General features: G+C 45.8%; 1 protein-coding gene across 1 annotated transcript; it reads right to left on the reverse strand.

Moving 5' to 3' along the window:
• Positions 1 to 4,030: 4,030 nt before the first annotated feature.
• Positions 4,031 to 8,745, reverse strand: LOC117517770 (creatine kinase M-type-like). The gene is made up of 8 exons (XM_034178925.1): positions 8,624 to 8,745; positions 7,301 to 7,509; positions 7,028 to 7,182; positions 6,741 to 6,873; positions 6,407 to 6,578; positions 4,893 to 5,016; positions 4,593 to 4,782; positions 4,031 to 4,507 (listed from the first exon to the last, which is right to left on the reverse strand). The coding sequence occupies exons 2-8, from the start codon at positions 7,491 to 7,493 to the stop codon at positions 4,329 to 4,331; spliced, it is 1,146 nt and encodes a 381-aa protein (XP_034034816.1). The 5' UTR covers positions 7,494 to 7,509; positions 8,624 to 8,745; the 3' UTR covers positions 4,031 to 4,328.
• Between the last annotated feature and the right edge of the window lie 9,456 nt (positions 8,746 to 18,201).

Below are 18,201 nucleotides of genomic sequence, written 5' to 3' on the forward strand. Positions count from 1 at the left end.
CCAATGTCTTAAATGTGAAACACTTCAATTTGTGGATATTTGCACAGGTACTTTATTTATTTTTTAGAATAATATCATTTAAAAAAAAACAACAGGATTTATATCAGTCACTTGAAGGCTGTATATAAAATATATGAAATAGTAAATATCTTAGAGCTCAAGGTTTATAGCTAGAGCAAAGGGAAGTAATTCTAGTTTAAAGCAGTTTCTGTCAGTGACAACGGGGAACAAAACCAAGCTGCAATCCTGCATGACTTCAGAGTTTGGGGTTTTTAGGGGGAAACGTGAAACAAGATGTGCACCTAAGATCAGAAGCTTTACCAAATGCAGACACAAGACAATTATTAGATTGATTTAAAGCAAAGAAACGATGTAGATGTAGCACCGGGTCCTGGTTCCAGAAAGGTTTTTGAGAAACGTGAAGTCACACGTTGTGTGTGTGTGTTATAGAGCCTATGTTCAAGGTGAGGCCCGATCTTTGGATACGCCACAAAATGTGCATAAAAAACAGTTTGGATCCAATAAAACTGCAGGGACACTTCTATTGGGAATAAATCATAAATTTATCTGTGTGACTCCCGCTTTATCTTTGAATACGTTCCTGAAATGTTGAACGCTGTGAGTTGTGATCAAGCCATAGACTTGTTCCCCTCAACCACACATATGCATCAGATTGGTTAATGATGATTTGAGTAAAAGTTCACTAGAAATGAAGTTAAACAGAAACTAAGAGCCCACTTTAGTATCATCACGAGGTTAAATTTACTGTGAAGAATTATTCAAATGAGCTTTGATAATGTCATTATCAGGTACCTGCTTGTATACTCAGAGACGGTGTGTGTTGTATAGATGAGGTTTGGTACAGTGTTAAGAACCCAGGGGGCTCAGTATTTTAACACCCATTCTCATTTAGAAGTGGATGTTGGAATTTATCAGTGTTATATGCAAAGGAGATTGAAGAGTGTGCACAGTTTGAGCTGTATGTTTACACTGCTCGACGCTGTTTGAATCCTCCCCTCAGAAACAAACTGTAAAGTCAGATTGAGTGGTTGTGGTAAATACACAGAGAACATGGAGCTGAAGATTAATAAAATTCAGTGATGTTGGCATTTTTCCTCTATTTTGGTGTCTTGATTTCATAGTTGTGATACACAAACTGAGTTTTTTTGCACCGTTTGGTCCCTTGACACGGTTACTACATAATATTTGAATACTCTTTGAACAACCATCGTCCAAATTGCCTCATCTTGAAAAGAAACAGTCCGCCTCACTTTGAGATCAGCCCTGTGTGTCTGTCCACCTGTTTGTGTGTCATCTTGGCTCAGTCTGTCATCAGCCAGATCTCGGTATGTTTGTGGATTTGTGAACTCATCGTGGATAATAAATTTTTTTGATGATGGCCTTCACAGCTTGCAAATAACTCACTGGCATTAAGGAGTTGACCTGAGTTTGATTCCCAGGCTCACTACTTCTCCAAGTCCTTGGACAAGACACTTCATCTGCATTGTCCCAGTTCGCTCAGCTGTAAATGGGTAGCAGTCGTGGCTGGGGAAGCAAATTGCGATGGACTGGCGTCCCGTCCAGGGGAAGTCGTAGACTCTCATCTTCTTCGCGGTATGGAATCCAGGTATAAGCACTGGCACCAATGGCTTTGGGGTCTGTGCTTTCTGTTTATCCTTGCTTGGGTATGGCAACAAATTGGGCTGGTTTGACTGCTGTTCACTACTTAAATAATCCAAGAGTTGTCACTGAGTTTATTGGTCTTGATGTCTAGTGCTTGCAAATGACTTCTGAATTTTCCACAAACTACATTGTCAGGACAGCTCAATCCTGAAAGATTGCTGGATCTTGATCCATACTAGGGTTCTACAATATTTTTAGTTCTCTGGACCAGGATTCATAGAGAATTCACTGTCCTGTAATTCTCTGAAAAACTTTTTTTTTTTTTTTTTTTTTTTTTTTTTTCTGAAATTTGGTGCAGATAATCCTTGGGCCTTACTAACTAAATCTCTGGTCCCCAAGAATGGCCAAAAAAAAAAGAAGAAAAACAACCTTTTTTTTTACACTGTTTGATTTATTGCGGAAAAACTGACCAATACCATTTTCTCTCATTTTACATAAATTTTCTTCGGGAGGCTTCCCTGATACACCCCCCCCCCCCCCCCCCCAACAAAAACATAAAAAACTAATTGACCTTGAAACATTCTAAGGGTCCCCCAAAAGGATTAAAAAAGTGATTTTTATACTAACTTTGCACAACTTTGGGGGGGCTGCCTAATGGTATGAACAATATCATTGTCCTTGAATCATTCTAAGGGCCCCCCAAAAGCATAAAAAAAGAGTGATTTTTATACTAACTGCACAACTTTGGGGGGGCTGCCTAATAGTATGAACAATATCATTGTCCTTGAATTATTCTAAGGGCCCCCCAAAAGGATAAAAATAGAGTGATTTTTATACTAACTTTGCACAGCTTTGGGGGGGCTGTTTAATGGTATGAACAATATCATTGTCCTTGAATCATTCTAAGGGCCCCCCAAAAGCATAAAAAAAGAGTGATTTTTATACTAACTGCACAGCTTTGGGGGGGCTGCCTAATGGTATGAACAATATCATTGTCCTTGAATCATTCTAAGGGCCCCCCAAAAGGATAAAAAAAGAGTGATTTTTATACTAACTGCACAACTTTGGGGGGGCTGTTTAATGGTATGAACAATATCATTGTCCTTGAATCATTCTAAGGGCCCCCCAAAAGGATAAAAAAGAGAGTGATTTTTATACTAACTGCACAACTTTGGGGGGGCTGTTTAATGGTATGAACAATATCATTGTCCTTGAATCATTCTAAGGGCCCCCCAAAAGGATAAAAAAAAGTGATTTTTATACTAACTGCACAACTTTGGGGGGGCTGTTTAATGGTATGAACAATATCATTGTCCTTGAATCATTCTAAGGGCCCCCCAAAAGGATAAAAAAGAGAGTGATTTTTATACTAACTGCACAACTTTGGGGGGGCTGTTTAATGGTATGAACAATATCATTGTCCTTGAATTATTCTAAGGGCCCCCCAAAAGATAAAAAAAGTGATCTTTATAGTAATTTTGCACAACTTTGTGGGGCTGCCTAATGGTATGAACAATATTGTCCTTGAACCATTCTAAGGACCCCCCAAAAGGGCCAAAAGTAATATTTTGCATAATTGCTCAGTACATTTTTTTTCCTTTATTATATACATAGATTCCTTGAATCAGTGTCTAACCACACAAAGCTTTTCATTGACCATTTTCCCATATTTAGCCAAAATTACTCATTTACCCAAAATTAGGGTCTCTTGATCCTATTTTTTTGTGTTAAGGATTCTGCACAATGGAAAAATTGGGCCATTGTGTCATTTTGACTTCTGTCTCCATTAAAAATAGAGCAGGTTGCTCACTGGGATCAGGAGTTGAGCTGCAAATATGTTGACCCGGGTTTGAATCCTGGTCCCGTTACCCGTCTGCGTCCTTGGAAAAGACACTTCATCTGCATTGTTCCAGTCTGTCCAGTTGTAAATGGCAGCCAGCCTTGGCTGAGGAAGTAACCTGAGTGACAGTACTTAGTTGTACCAGTCCAATTTTGCGCCTCAGACCTAAAAATGGACTTAATTCTTTTATTCTTCAGGTCCAACACTTTCACCACATTTTCTGAAAATTGCCTGAGTATCTGTGAAGTAATGCTGCTGACGGTCCAACCAGCACACACAGTCTCCAACAACAACATGACCTCATAGTTTACTTTTATATAGCTTTTTAGAAACTTGGTAAGAATACTGGTAGTAGTTCAATGTAAAATATTAGCAATGATCCAGATCCAGGCTGTTTCTGTTTAGTTTGGTCTATAAGCCCAACAAATAAATAAATAAATAGAAGCACATATGTTGATAATAAATGGGAAACGTGTCAGACGATTGTAATAAGACTGCATTGTTTTTATTTTTAACTGGTTTAAAATTTTTCAGTATTGCAGCATAAAAGACCAACATGAATTATTCAGTTGTTAGATTGGGCAGTTTTATTGAGCAGTTATGAACAGTTTCAATACTGATTACTTTTTATAACAAAAAGTAGGTGTTGCCACATTTGCCAGGCAAGCCCAGCTCAGTAGAGGCTGATCCCAGGATGTCACCAACCAACACGGGACAACGTGAAAAAAGACCAAAAGACAGAAAAAAGCTGGAAGAACGTGAGCAGAGTCAAGAGTCTCTAGGCGAGCGGCTGTTTTCTCTGCCCGCAAATCAGATGGCTCGATTGCACATGAATGGTCACGAGAAAACCTTAGATTGTCCCTCTTTACTTCTGGGAGGGGATCATGTTGTCGATGGACTCTCCCTTCTCCAGCTTCTTCTCCATCTCAATCATCAGCTTGACACCATCAACCACCAGCTGGACCTGCTCCACCTCAGAGGAGCCCAGACGGTCGGCATTGGAGATGTCAAACACTCCACCCACAGAGGCAGTATCCACACCACCTGCAGAAGATGAATGAAATTGGATCAGATGCTGTAGACGTCGTGACTGCCACAGACGTGACAGAAAGACAGCAGAAGAACCTACCTGTGCCACGCTTCTGCAGACGCAGCCTGGTGAGGATCTCTTCAAACTTGGCGTGTGTGCTTAGTTTGGGCAGTTTGACATGGACACCACCACGCAGGCCGGTACCCAGGTTGGAGGGGCAGGTCAGGATGAAACCCAGATGCTCGTTCCACATGAAGCCGTGGTTGTGCTTCTTGAAGATCTCTTCAATCTGGAAGGTATGGAAGTGTAAGATTCATATGCACCAATGAAACACAATCCAGTCATCTGAGATTGAACATGCCAAGGCCTATGACAGCTTTTGGATTCATTAAATGATACCTTCTGCAGACCAACGCAGAAGCGCCTGAAGACCTCTCTCATGTTGCCACCTTTCTGCATGGAGATGACACGCAGGTGATCTTCCTCATTGACCCAGACCAGGAAGGTCTTGTTGTCATTATGCCTGGGAAAACAGGTAATGCACACACAGAGAGAGAGAGAGAAAGGCCTTTTTCAAAGAGTGGTCCACAAGATATTGGTGAAATATCACGTTTTAAATTATTCAAACTTAAAAAATGTTTCTCAAACTGTTTAAAATGACTTCAAAGTCTAATAGATCATAGAATATATGTGGGTGTTTCTGTGGTAACGGAATTACAATCGGAGCACATTTTTTATGGGGAGCTAAAATGTGGCCAGATTTTCCTGTCGTTGTAATTCCGTTGCCATAGAATCACCCATGTATTAATTTCATTATAAACTCCACTCATATGTAAATCCAAAAATTTGAATCTGAATGGTCTGTTTTGTGATACTAGTACAGCTGTCTGTTTTATGACCATTTAGGTTGTAATTTGTCATATACTATTGGCGTGGTAGGCAGACTTATTGTTTTTGAATATTTGGGGAGTCAGGTGGTCTGCAAGATTTATATATTTAATTTTTGATGATGAATAGTCCTTGGTGTGAAAACGTTTGAGAAACACTGATATAAAGAGAGAACGCCAGACAACATGGTGGCGGTTGACGCTCTTGCCTCACAGCGAGAAGGTGCCAGGTTTGATTCCGACCTGGTCCTTTCTGTGTGGAGTCTGTATATTCTCCCCGTATTTGTGTGGGTTCCCTCCAGGTGCGCTGACTTCATCCCACTTCCAAAGACATGAAGGTTAGGTGAATTGGTGACTGCTGCAAAGGAACTGCGATAGACTGGTGGTCTGTCCAGGGCGTACCTTGCCTCTTGACCACTTACTGCTGGAATAGGCTCCCACTACCCATGACCCTTAATTGGAATAAGGAGATTTAGAAGATGGATGAATAGATGGATGTGTGGGGGCAGCTAGGTTAAACTAAAGTAGGTTTGAAATTTCCAGCAGGCAGATTATGCCAAAGACAAGGTTCTTTCACTCTGTCGACTTCTTTTTGATGATGGGAAGACATAAGACACATTCTGGGAATGATGTGCAGGAGATCCTAAAAGGTCCTTCAAATACAAAGTGGTACATCCAATTCGATATTTTATGTTAATAAAACTTTACAGTCTCTTCTGACGTAGCTTAGAGTTAAGCATGGCGGCAAAAGAGTAGATAACCGAGAACAGACCCTGGGACACACCATATTTGAGGTTAACCTTTGTTTTGATGTAGCACTGCCTTCAACAACCACTTTTATTCATAAGTTCCGTTTTCATCATCGAAGTACGAGACCAGAGATATCAAATTAATTTACAGGTCTACCAGTGTAGCACCAATACATGGACGGGAGGTATGAGATCACCTCAAAGTACTGCAGCAGCTCAAAGTGAGAATTCTGTGACAGGTTAAGGGATTGGAATGAGAGTTTCTGGTTCTACTTACATAATGCCTCTGGCATCGGGCCAGTCACGGGCCATACCAGCACAGGTCAGCAGGGGAGAGACGGGCTTGTCAAACAAGAAGTGATCATTGATCAGCTGCTCCTGCTCAGCGTCAGACATGTCAGTCAGGGGGTAGTACTTTCCCTTGAATTCACCATCAAGGCTGGTCAGTGCTGGAAAGAGAGGGAGAGAGAGGCTTGTTTAGGAGATTAGATGTCATCCTCCCATACAGCAGATTTCTTAAGGAACTTTCTTAAGGAATTACCATTAGTGGCATTTCCCGGTGTGATTGTCTTACCCGTTACGTATTTACAGAATGATCCCTAATAGCTTACCCTCAATGGACAACTTCTCAATAGCTCTGCGCTCGCCACGGCTGTTGTGGGGGGGCAGGGTGTATCCCTTGATGCTGCGCCCAGTACGGACACGGCTGGACAGGACATAGTTGGGGTCCAGATCATCACCACCCTAATAAAAAAAAATGTAGTTACTCCAGTTTTCTCTCACTTTAAACACTAATAATCTCACACAATGTTTGGTTGGCTGTTGAATTTTGCATGATGATTTTGGACAAGTGGACCATAATGTTTTGTGCTTATCATAGAGAACCGATGTGCCGCACCTTCAGGTGCTCGTAGTTCAGGTCGGTCGTGTGCTTGCTATCGGCCTTGTATCCACCATGACGGTCGGAGATGACGGGGTCAAGGAGATCCTTGAAGACCTCATAGGACTCCTCATCACCAGCAACACAGCCAACAGTCATGATGAAGGGGTGACCTAAAGACAAAGAATTGAAGATTGGTGTACTGTGACACAGCTTTACAGTGAGCATCTTGCTTTGTAAGGGTGATAAAAGAAGAATCTGTTTCATGTTTGCCAACAAAACTGTGCTCACCAGGGTTGTCAACACCAGTCTGGATGACGTCATCCAGGGTATAGCCACTGGGTGTCTGCTTGTCCCTCAACTTGGCATAAATCTCCTTGGTCAGGGCCTTGGCCATGTGATTGTTATGCTTTGACAAGTTGGGGAACTCATCATCAACTGTGTAGTTGAGTTTGAAGTTGTTGTGTGTGTTTCCGAAAGGCATGATTGCTTTTCTGACTCTTTGAAGAGAGAGAGAAAAAAAACACAGGGTTTGAAAAGTTTAGTGGAGGCTTTGGGCCACCAAAAGCCCATTTGTCCTAATTTGAACAAGACGTTTCAGCAGCGGTGATGCTCTGACTATCTACAAACATTCCTCAGCAATTGAAGGTATAGTTTGCTTGGCAGCTGCAGAGGATTTTAGCAGTGTTGGCAAAGGAATCCTGGTAACAAATGTCACTCAGATCACATTGTATCAAATGCCAAGTTTAAATAGATTAGGCGGGGCGGGGTGCACGGGGTATTTTAGTACATATAGTCCTTGCATGTCTCAGTGCATGGCCTCACCACATACTCATAGCATTTTTATTCTCAAGTTCATATCCTGTTCATAATCTGCAATTTACATTTCAGCACATAAACACACACTTATCATTTTCTACATTCATATTCTTTTTGAAAGCAGTCAGGGAGTGTTGCACCTCAAACACTGCCTCCTGTGCTGGAGTGGAATAGAGGTGCTGTGCAAATCTGCAACAGTAGCTGCAACACTTTCCTCCAGTAAACACACTTTATGTCTAATTATACATGTTATTACCTTTTTGGAGTTTGTCTTTCGAAATTAATGTACAATTGATACATGTTTTATCACATGTAATAGGATATTTAGCCAATTCCAACAGCACGTTTATGTCCATATTGTGGTGTAAAATTAACATTTTGATGTATTTGGCACTTTGCTTTCAACAGTCAAATTGTCAGTTTAATGCCCCCAAAGCCGTCGCCAGGGTGTCATTCTGAAACGGTTAAACCCGGTACTCGAACATGCAAGGCCTTCAGTCAGTCTCTATTTCCAGATCCGATAACATGTCTCAAACCACGGTGCACCTGTTCATGTACACCAATTTCCAAAAGACAGATGTATAAGCAAATTTCTGGGTTTCTCTATTAGCAGAATGCATCATGTAGACCAAAACAACATATAATCCTTGTGTATTCTTTGAATCCGTCCAAAAAACAATTAAAAATCAAATAAATAAATAATTAAGTGCCAAGAAATTGCCAACATTTGGATGGAGCACTGTCCAAATATCTGCTCCGCTAAACAAATATTCTCTGTTATTTTTATTTTTTTACCTGCACACCAGACAAGAACAGAGGTAACAGTCCTTGGGATCAGATCCTGCTCACCACAGCCAAAATAGGGGTCACCCAACTCGGAAGGTCTGCGCTGGCCATTTATATCCTGGTTAGACCCGCAGCCATTGGCCTGGCCATTTTAGTGCCTGCTGGGCCCTCATTGGACAGACATTATTCTGACACAGTTTATGAAAGGAATGCTTTTACATCTCAGTCATCCAAGACGGCCACTGTAGGGATACAGTCACCTCCCCCACTCCTCACCGTCCTCGCTAGCTTAACGGAGCACGAGTAGGAAGAGGAGGAGGTGGTCATATGAGTGTGGGAGAGGTGGTGGTGCAGGAGGGGGGTTGGGGTAGCTGAAAAAAGCTGAGAGGTGCTTGTGCCAAGAATGCCTCGGAGATCAGGGGTCCCAGTGTCAGGTGTGAATGTTGGAAAGGCCTGGTTTTCTTTCCAGTCATAAAATGGCCGCCATTTGCAAATGCTGGCCCGAGACGTGTTTCATCTACATTCTTTCTGCCGCCTGCATGGTTGTGGGAAATGCTGAACTGCTAAATTCAAGTTGTTCACCTTTTTTATCTTGACATGTCTGTTTTATGTTCATGCCATGGCAGAGCCATTATGGAACAGTTTTGGGATTCGGTGTCTTCCTCTGGAACACTTTGATATGCAACCTCAAACCCGTGGAGATGAGCTCTACCGCGCAATTGCGCATGGCCGCATGCACATCTCTCCACCCCGTTGAGATGAACTACCCATTACCCATCGACGTGAGCTCTACCACACAACTACGCATGCACATCTCTTTACCCCGTCGAGATGAACGACTCATTACCCATCAATGTGAGCTCTACCGTGCAACTGCACATGAAACACGATAGGCACCTTGTTTTGACGGGGAGAGCTCACTGGGACAACATCTCAACAGAACACTGGCCATCTGTCTGGCATCTCGTCCGGGGGAGTTGCGGACTCTCTTCAGACGTGTCACTTTATGGAATCAGAAGATGAGCACCAGCACCAACAGGCCCTGAGACCCATTATAGGACTTACATCTCTGTTAAAAGTCCACAATATGCTCAAATTATCAACAAATCAAAGCTGCAAACTTTGTAGATCTTGACACGTTAGCGGCACAACAACATCTGAAGAAATATGACCAATTAAGGGTTTTTTTGGGGGGGACAGGGGGTTCTAATATACCACTTTACATCAAGCAGCACGGTGGGTTAGTGGTTAGCACTGTTGCCTCACAACAAGAAGGTCATGGGATCACTTCCCACCTAGGCCTTTCTGTGTGGAGTTTGCATGTTCTCCCCGTGCTGCCTGGGTCCTCTCACTTACAAAGACATGCAGGTGACTTTAAAATGGCCTTATGTGTGTATGCATTTGTAGGTGGGTGCGCTCTGGTTTGCGTTCAGAATACACAGCCTCTAGATGGCATTATGCACTTTGCCACACCCTGCGTTTAAGACCACCTGCCATACAACCTCAAGACGGGGGGGGGGGGCCTAGATGTAGGATGATTAGTTCTGCACTGGCCCAGCAGCCACAGCAAGACTCTGCAGGCAGTCATTACATCATCAAACTGCTGGTCCCTCCACTTCCACTTGACTGTAAAGATGAAATTTATATTCCTGCTCCCTCATGTGATTCATATGGGACCCTGGAGCAGGATAGATCACTTTTCCACTGGAAGGCATGGGTGCACGCCAACAATATCTTGTCAGGAAAGCTCACACCAAGTCATTTAGGAAGTGACAAAAACTCACATGAAATTCTTGTTTTTTAAGAAGAGCCCTATCTTTACAAGATGCACTGTAGTATCTTGCAAATCCTGTTGAATACCCAGCGATGCGGTACTTCTTTGACAAAATTTCACCATAAACTATGTTCGGAATTTTTGTTTTTTTAAGGTTTTGTATTCGGTTGCATCATGTTGACCCTCACTGACAGCCACAACTCTCATTCTTTTCTAACTGATGTGGCATTTATGGGATATTTGATCTTTCATTGAGCTTCTGATGAAATAAGAGGAATAAGATGAGCGGTAATGACATCAGGTTCATTAGCTCCCTTCTTTGATACTGGATTCTCTCAAATGTCTAGCACTATTTTACCAATGCTTATGCGTCACAGCTGCTACGGTAGGTTTGTTCAGAAGATTTGAGCCAAGGGAAGTTACAGGCTTATTTGTGAGTAGCTCAAGATGCAGGTTTGCAGCTGGTATCAGGATGATGGTGATTTACAACTCTCTCTCTCTCCCTATATATATATATATATATATATATATTCGAGGGTGTTGTCCATAAAGTATAGGTCCTTTTTATTTTTTTCAAAAACTATATGGATTTCATTCATATGTTTTTACGTCAGACATGCTTGAACCCTTGTGCGCATGCGTAAGTTTTTCCACGCCTGTCAGTGACGTCATTCGCCTGTGAGCACTCCTTGTGGGAGGAGTCGTCCAGCCCCTCGTCAGAATTCCTTTGTCTGAGAAGTTGCTGAGAGACTGGCGCTTTGTTTGATCAAAAGTTTTTCTAAACCTGTGAAACACATCGAAGTGGACACGGTTCGAAAAATTAAGCTGGTTTTCGGTGAAAATTTTAACGGCTGATGAGAGATTTTGAGGTGATACTGTCGCTTTAAGGACTTCCCACGGTGTGAGACGATGTGCAGCGCTCCCAGGCGCCGTCGTCAGCCTGTTTCAAGCTTAAAACCTCCACATTTCAGGCTCTATTGATCCAGGACGTCGTGAGAGAACAGAGAAGTTTCAGAAGAAGTCGGTTTCAGCATTTTATCTGGATATTCCACTGTTAAAGGAGATTTTTTTAATGAAAGACGTGCGGACGGGTCCGCGCTTCGGGACGCAGCCGGCGCGGTGCGGCGGCACAGGAAAAACACCTCCGTGTTGATAACCATTTGTAAAATCCACGCAGCTTTTGATGGCTTTCAGTGGAGTGAGTATATGAGAAATTGTTTAACAGCTGGACATGTTCCAACTTGTCCTTAAGGCTTCCAACGGAGGTGTTTTTCCTGTGGCGGAGTGTCGCGCCGGCTGCAAGCCGACGCTGCAATCCATCTGCACGTCTTTCATTAAAAAAACTCCTTTAACAGTGGAATATCCGGATAAAATGCTGAAACCGACTTCTTCTGAAACTTCTCTGTTCTCTCACGACGTCCTGGATCAATAGAGCCTGAAATGTGGAGGTTTTCAGCTTGAAACAGGCTGACAACGGCGCCTGGGAGCGCTGCACATCGTCTCGCACCGTGGGAAGTCCTTAAAGCGACAGTATCACCTCAAAATCTCAAATCAGCTGTTAAAATTTTCACCGAAAACCAGCTTAATTTTTTGAACCGTGTCCACTTCGATGTGTCTCACAGGTTTAGAAAAATTTTTGATCAAACAAAGCGCCAGTCTCTCAGCAACTTCTCAGACAAAGGAATTCCGACGAGGGGCTGGACGACTCCTCCCACAAGGAGTGCTCACAGGCGAATGACGTCACCGACAGGCGTGGAAAAACTCACGCATGCGCACGAGGGTTCAAGCATGTCTGACGTAAAAACATATGAATGAAATCCATATAGTTTTGAAAAAAATAAAAAGGACCTATACTTTATGGACAGACCTCGTATATGTATATATATGTGTGTGTGTGTGTGTGTGTGTGTGTGTGTGTGTGTACACATAGGTATACGTATACATATGTATATGTACGAGGTCTATCAGAAAAGTATCCTACCTTTTTATTTTTTTTTAACTATATGGATTTGAATGACATGCGATTACACCAATCATGCTTGAACCCTCGTGCGTATGCGTGAGTTTTTTCACGCGTGTCGGTGACGTCATTTCCCTGTGGGCAGGCCTTGAGTGAGATGTGGTCCCGCCCTCTTGGCTGAATTCCTTTGTTTCACACGCTGCTCGAGACGGCGCGCGTTGCTTTATCAAAAATTTTTCTGGACCTGTGAGGAATATCCGAGTGGACACTATTCGAGAAATTTAGCTGGTTTTCGGTGAAAAGTTTAACGGCTGATGAGAGATTATGGGGTGTTTCTGTCGGTGTAAGGACCTCCCACGGAGCGGGACGTCACGCAGCGCTTCCAGGCACCATCGTCGGCCTGTTTCGAGCTGACAACATCCTAATTTAAGGCTTAATTCACCCAGGACGTTGTGAGAGAACAGAGAAGATTCAGAAGAGGCCGGCATGAGGACTTTATGCGGACATTCCACTGTTTAAGGACATTTTGTAATGAAAGACGTGCGCGCACACAGATTCGCCGAGTCATCACGGAAATGACTCGGCGAATCTGTGTGCGCCGCGACAGGAAAAACACCTCCGTGTTGAAAACCATTTGTAAAATTCAGGCGGCTTTTGATGGCTTTCAACAAGTGAGTAACTGAGAAATTGTTTAACAGCTTGGGCATGTTCCAACTTGTCCATTAAGGTTTCCAACGGAGGTGTTTTTCCTGTCGCGACCCCCCGCGGTCAGGTCCGGCCCGACATGCGACTCTGCCCGCACGTTCTTTCATTACAAAATGTCCGTTAACAATGGAGTGTCCGAATAAACTCCTCATGCCAACTTCTTCTGAAAGTTCTCTGTTCTCTGACGACTTCCTGGATCAACAGAGCCTGAAATGTGGAAGTTTTCAACTTGAAACGGTGAGACACTGCTGCCTCGAGGCGCAGATCGCCGTCAGGCGCCGTGGGCCGTCCTTACGGCGACACTACCAGACCAAAATCTCTCATCAGCCGTTAAAATTTTTACCGAAAACCAGCTGAATTTATCGAATGGTGTCCACTCAGTTGTGCCTTACAGTTTTGAAAAAATTTTGATCAAACAAAGCAGCAGTCTCTGAGCCATTCCTAAACAATGAAAAAATCGACGAGAGGGTGGGCGACTCCTCACTCAAAGACTGCCCACAGGCGAATGACGTAACCGACAGGCGTGAAAAAACTCTCGCATGCCCACGAGGGTTCAAGCATGTCTGATGTAATCACACGTGATTCAAATCCATATAGTTTTTGAAAAAATAATAAGGTCGGATACTTTTCTAATAGACCTCGTATACATGCAAAACGTGCTCCCATTTTTCATGTGCTGAACTCAAAGATCTAAAACATTTTCTATATACACAAAAGATCTATTTCTCTCAAATATTATTCACAGATTAGATCTGTGAACAATTAAGCTGTAGAAACATCTCAGGGTTGATCAGTGGAAAAAGGATGCACCTGAGCTTAATTTTGAGTTCCTTGGCAAAGGCTGTGAATACTTAGGGTTTTTTTTTTTTTAATAAATCTGAAATCTCCAAAAACCTTTTTTCACATTGTCATTATGGGGAATTTTGTGTATAATTTTGATGGGAAAAATGAATTTCATCCACTTTGGAAAAAGGCTGTAATATAACAAAATGTAGAAAAAGTGAAACGTTGTGAATTCGGATGCAGCGTGTGCGTCTCTCTCTCTCTCTCTCTCTCTCTCTCTCTCTCTCTCTCTCTCTCTCTCCTCTCTCTCTCTCCTCTCTATATATATATATATATATATATATATATATATATATATATATACACTCAACAAAAATATAAACACTGTTTTGTGGGCCGCTGAAGAGGAGGTACTGCTGGCCCACCACCACCAGAGGGCGCCCTGCCTGGAGTGCGGGCTCCAGGCACCAGAGGGCGCTGCCTGCCTGATGAGAGCAGCCAGGGTGACAGCTGTCACCCATTACTGGACACAGCTGACTCCACTCAGCACGGAGGTATATCATCAGGACGGCGTCTCCACCTCGATGCCGAGATATCGCCTTGAGATAGAGGTAACATTCTCTGCAGCATAGTCTGTGTTAATTGATAAACTTGTTAAACCTTTCAGGACAGCGGACTACCGCAGGCCGAGTGACTAGATAAGTACTCACCTTCCTGCTTTTTGGGACGAGAGGTGGAGGCAGCTTCTCCCCTCTCCGTGTTACTGGGTGCAGCCGCATCCACACCTGTGTGTTGTTGCTCTCTCTTGCCAGCAGTACCGGATCCGACGAGCGGAGGCAGTGGCCACCTGGGAATTCGGGACTTGGCGGTTCCAGTACTTCCAGGGTTCGGTGGCAGAGGAAATCTGGATGGTTCCGGTTCGACCGGGACGGACGTCTCCTACCTTCGAGCCTGCCCACACGACACCAGCAGAATTCGGCTTATCCCCAAATTGTTGATTGTTGTATTGGTTGTGCTCGTTTCACTTGTTAAAACTTATTTATCTTCTCCATTGTCCGTTCATTTGCGCCCCCTGTTGTGGGTCCGTGTTCCTACACTTTCACAACAGGATATCTCGGCCAGCATCATGGATCCCGAGGGGCGTCAACCGGCTGTTGAACGGCCAATGGAAGAACAGGGAGCGTCGGCGTCTTCGGGAGGGGTAATCGGTGAGTTGCAGCGGATCCTCACCGCTTTCACCACTCGGATGGATTTAATGACCGAGCAGAACGTTCTCCTAAACCGCAGGGTGGAGGCTCTCGCCGCACAAGTGGAAGCACGCCCTTCGGGGCGCCGCTGCGGCTCTCCCTCCCGAGGACCCTGCGCGTAATAGTGACGTTCCACTGGTCGTTCACGGCCCCTCCCTCCGTCCCCAGAAGCATACATAAGCCCTCCAGAACCGTACGGAGGCTGTGTGGAGACGTGCGCGGATTTTTTGATGCAGTGTTCGCATCGTCTTCGCACAGCGTCCCGTGATGTACGCGACTGACGCTAGCAAAGTAGCTTATGTAATAAACCTGCTTCGCGGGGAGGCACGCGCTTGGGCTACAGCGCTCTGGGAGCAGAACTCACGGCTCCTTCATACATACGATGGGTTTGTGCGGGAGCTCAGAACGGTGTTCGATCATCCCAATAGAGGAGAGACCGCTTCAACCGCGCTACTGTCAATAAGACAGGGGCGTCGGAGCGCAGCTGCCTATGCAGTCGCCTTCCGCATCGCGGCGGCAAGATCCGGCTGGAATAGCACTGCCCTCCGCGCCGCCTTTGTAAACGGACTGTCACTGGTCCTAAAAGAGCACCTGGTGGCGAAGGACGAACCGCGGGATTTAGATGGGCTCATCGATCTAGTCATACGACTCGACAACCGGCTAGAGGAACGCCGTCGGGAACGAGGCGAAGAGCGTGGCCAGGCACGCGTCGTCCCTCTCCCTTCCGGTTCCGACCGAGCTCCGCCTCCCCACGCTCCTCTGTTCCTGCGCTCCGTGCGCCTACGGCTCCCCCTGCTGACGAAGCTATGGACACGAGCAGGGCAACATTTAGGGCACCTGGAGCACAAAGGAGGCGGGCCCACGGAGCTTGTTTGTTTGTGGCTCGATTGAGCATCTGGCAAACAACTGCCCCTAGAGACTGGGTTAGGGGTGGGCCGAAACATTCAACGTGGGACACACCCACATTGCCACACGACTCCCAGTCACGATCCTGTTTGAGGATTCAACCCGAAGGCCCCAGCACTGGTGGACACGGGCTCCGAGGGGAATCTGCTAGACAGTAGATGGGCGAGGGAGATAGGGTTCCCTCTGGTGGCTCTTACCTCGCCTGTGCAGGTTCGGGCACTAGATGGCTCCCTACTCCCACCAATCACGCATAAGACAACCTCCAGTAACTCTGGTGGTGTCAGGTAACCACCGGGAGGTGATTGAGTTCTTTGTGACTCAGGCCACCTCCCGTGTGGTTTTGGGTTTTCCCTGGATGCTAAAACACAATCCCCGGATCGATTGGCCGTCCGGGGTAGTGGTTCAGTGGAGCGAGACCTGCCATCGGGAGTGTCTAGGTTCCTCGGTTCCTCCCGGCTCCCAAGCTAAGGAGGAGGTCCGAGTCCCGCCCAATCTGAAGGCGGTGCCGGCGGAGTACCATGACCTCGCTGACGTGTTCAGCAAGGATCTGGCTCTCACGCTTCCTCCCCACCGCCCGTATGATTGTGCCATTGATTTGGTTCCGGGCAGTGAGTTCCCGTCCAGTAGGCTGTACAACCTCTCACGGCCGGAGCGTGAATCAATGGAGACCTACATCCGGGACTCATTAGCTGCCGGGTTGATCCGGAATTCCACCTCTCCGATGGGTGCTGGTTTCTTTTTTGTGGGTAAAAAGGATGGCGGGCTTCGTCCATGCATTGATTATAGGGGGTTGAACGAAATCACGGTTCGCAATCGATACCCGTTGCCCTTGTTGGATTCAGTGTTCACCCCTTGCATGGAGCCAAAATCTTCACCAAGCTTGATCTTAGGAATGCGTATCATTTGGTTCGGATCCGGAAGGGAGACGAATGGAAGACGGCATTTAACACCCCGTTAGGCCATTTTGAGTACCTGGTCATGCCGTTCGGTCTCACTAATGCTCCCGCGACTTTCCAAGCGTTGGTAAACGATGTCTTACGGGACTTCCTGCACCGGTTCGTCTTCGTGTATCTGGACGTATACTCATCTTTTCCCCGGATCCTGAGACTCATGTCCGCATGTCCGGCAGGTCCTGCAGCGGTTATTGGAGAACCGCCTGTTTGTGAAGGGCGAGAAGTGTGAATTCCACCGCACTTCTTTGTCCTTCAGGGGTTTATCATCTCCTCCAACTCCGTCGCCCCTGATCCGGCCAAGGTTGCGGCGGTGAGAGATTGGCCCCAACCCACAAGCCGTAGGAAGCTGCAACAGTTCCTCGGCTTTGCTAATTTCTACAGGAGGTTCATTAAGGGCTACAGTCAGGTAGTTAGCCCCCTGACAGCCCTGACCTCACCAAAAGTTCCCTTCACCTGGTCGGATCGGTGCGAAGCCGCGTTCAAGGAGTTGAAACGGCGTTTTTCGTCTGCACCAGTTCTGGTGCAGCCCGATCCTAGCCGCCAGTTAGTGGTTGAAGTGGATGCCTCGGACTCAGGGATAGGAGCGGTGCTCTCCCAGAGCGGGAAGACCGATAAGGTCCTTCACCCGTGTGCCTATTTTTCCCGCAGGTGACCCCCGCTGAACGGAACTATGACGTCGGCAATCGGGAACTCCTTGCTGTGAAAGAGGCCCTCGAAGAGTGGAGACATCTGTTGGAGGGAACAGCCGTGCCATTCACGGTTTTCACTGACCATCGGAACCTGGAGTACATCAGGACCGCCAAGCGGCTGAACCCCAGGCAAGCCCGCTGGTCACTGTTCTTTGGCCGTTTTGACTTCCGGATTACCTACCGTCCCGGGACCAAGAATCAAAGATCGGATGCATTGTCCCGGGTGCACGAAGACGAAGTCAAAACGGAACCGTCGGATCCCCCGGATCCCATCATCCCGGAGTCCGCTATCGTGGCCGCCCTCACCTGGGACGTGGAGAAGACCGTCCGGGAGGCCCTGACCCGTGACCCGGACCCCGGAAACGGACCAAAGAACAGACTATATGTCCCACCAGAAGCTAGGGCTGCAGTCCTGGACTTCTGTCACGGTTCTAAACTCTCCTGTCACCCTGGGGTGCGAAGGACCGTGACAGTCGTCCGGCAACGCTTCTGGTGGGCATCCCTGGAGGCCGACGTCCGGGACTACGTCCAGGCCTGTACCACCTGCGCCAGGGCAAGGCCGACCACAGA

The sequence above is a fragment of the Thalassophryne amazonica genome, chromosome 9 (assembly GCF_902500255.1).
Source record: "Thalassophryne amazonica chromosome 9, fThaAma1.1, whole genome shotgun sequence".
NCBI lineage: Eukaryota > Metazoa > Chordata > Actinopteri > Batrachoidiformes > Batrachoididae > Thalassophryne > Thalassophryne amazonica.

Excerpts from the sequence above, each read along its gene's own strand:
- LOC117517770 (XM_034178925.1), bottom strand. The coding sequence starts at position 7,493 with ATGCCTTTCGGAAACACACACAACAACTTCAAACTCAACTACACAGTT. Across the intron at positions 6,874-7,027 it reads TGAACTACGAGCACCTGAAG|GGTGGTGATGATCTGGACCC; the intron begins GTGCGGCACATC and ends TTTTTTTATTAG. Across the intron at positions 4,783-4,892 it reads TCTGCGTTGGTCTGCAGAAG|ATTGAAGAGATCTTCAAGAA; the intron begins GTATCATTTAAT and ends CATACCTTCCAG.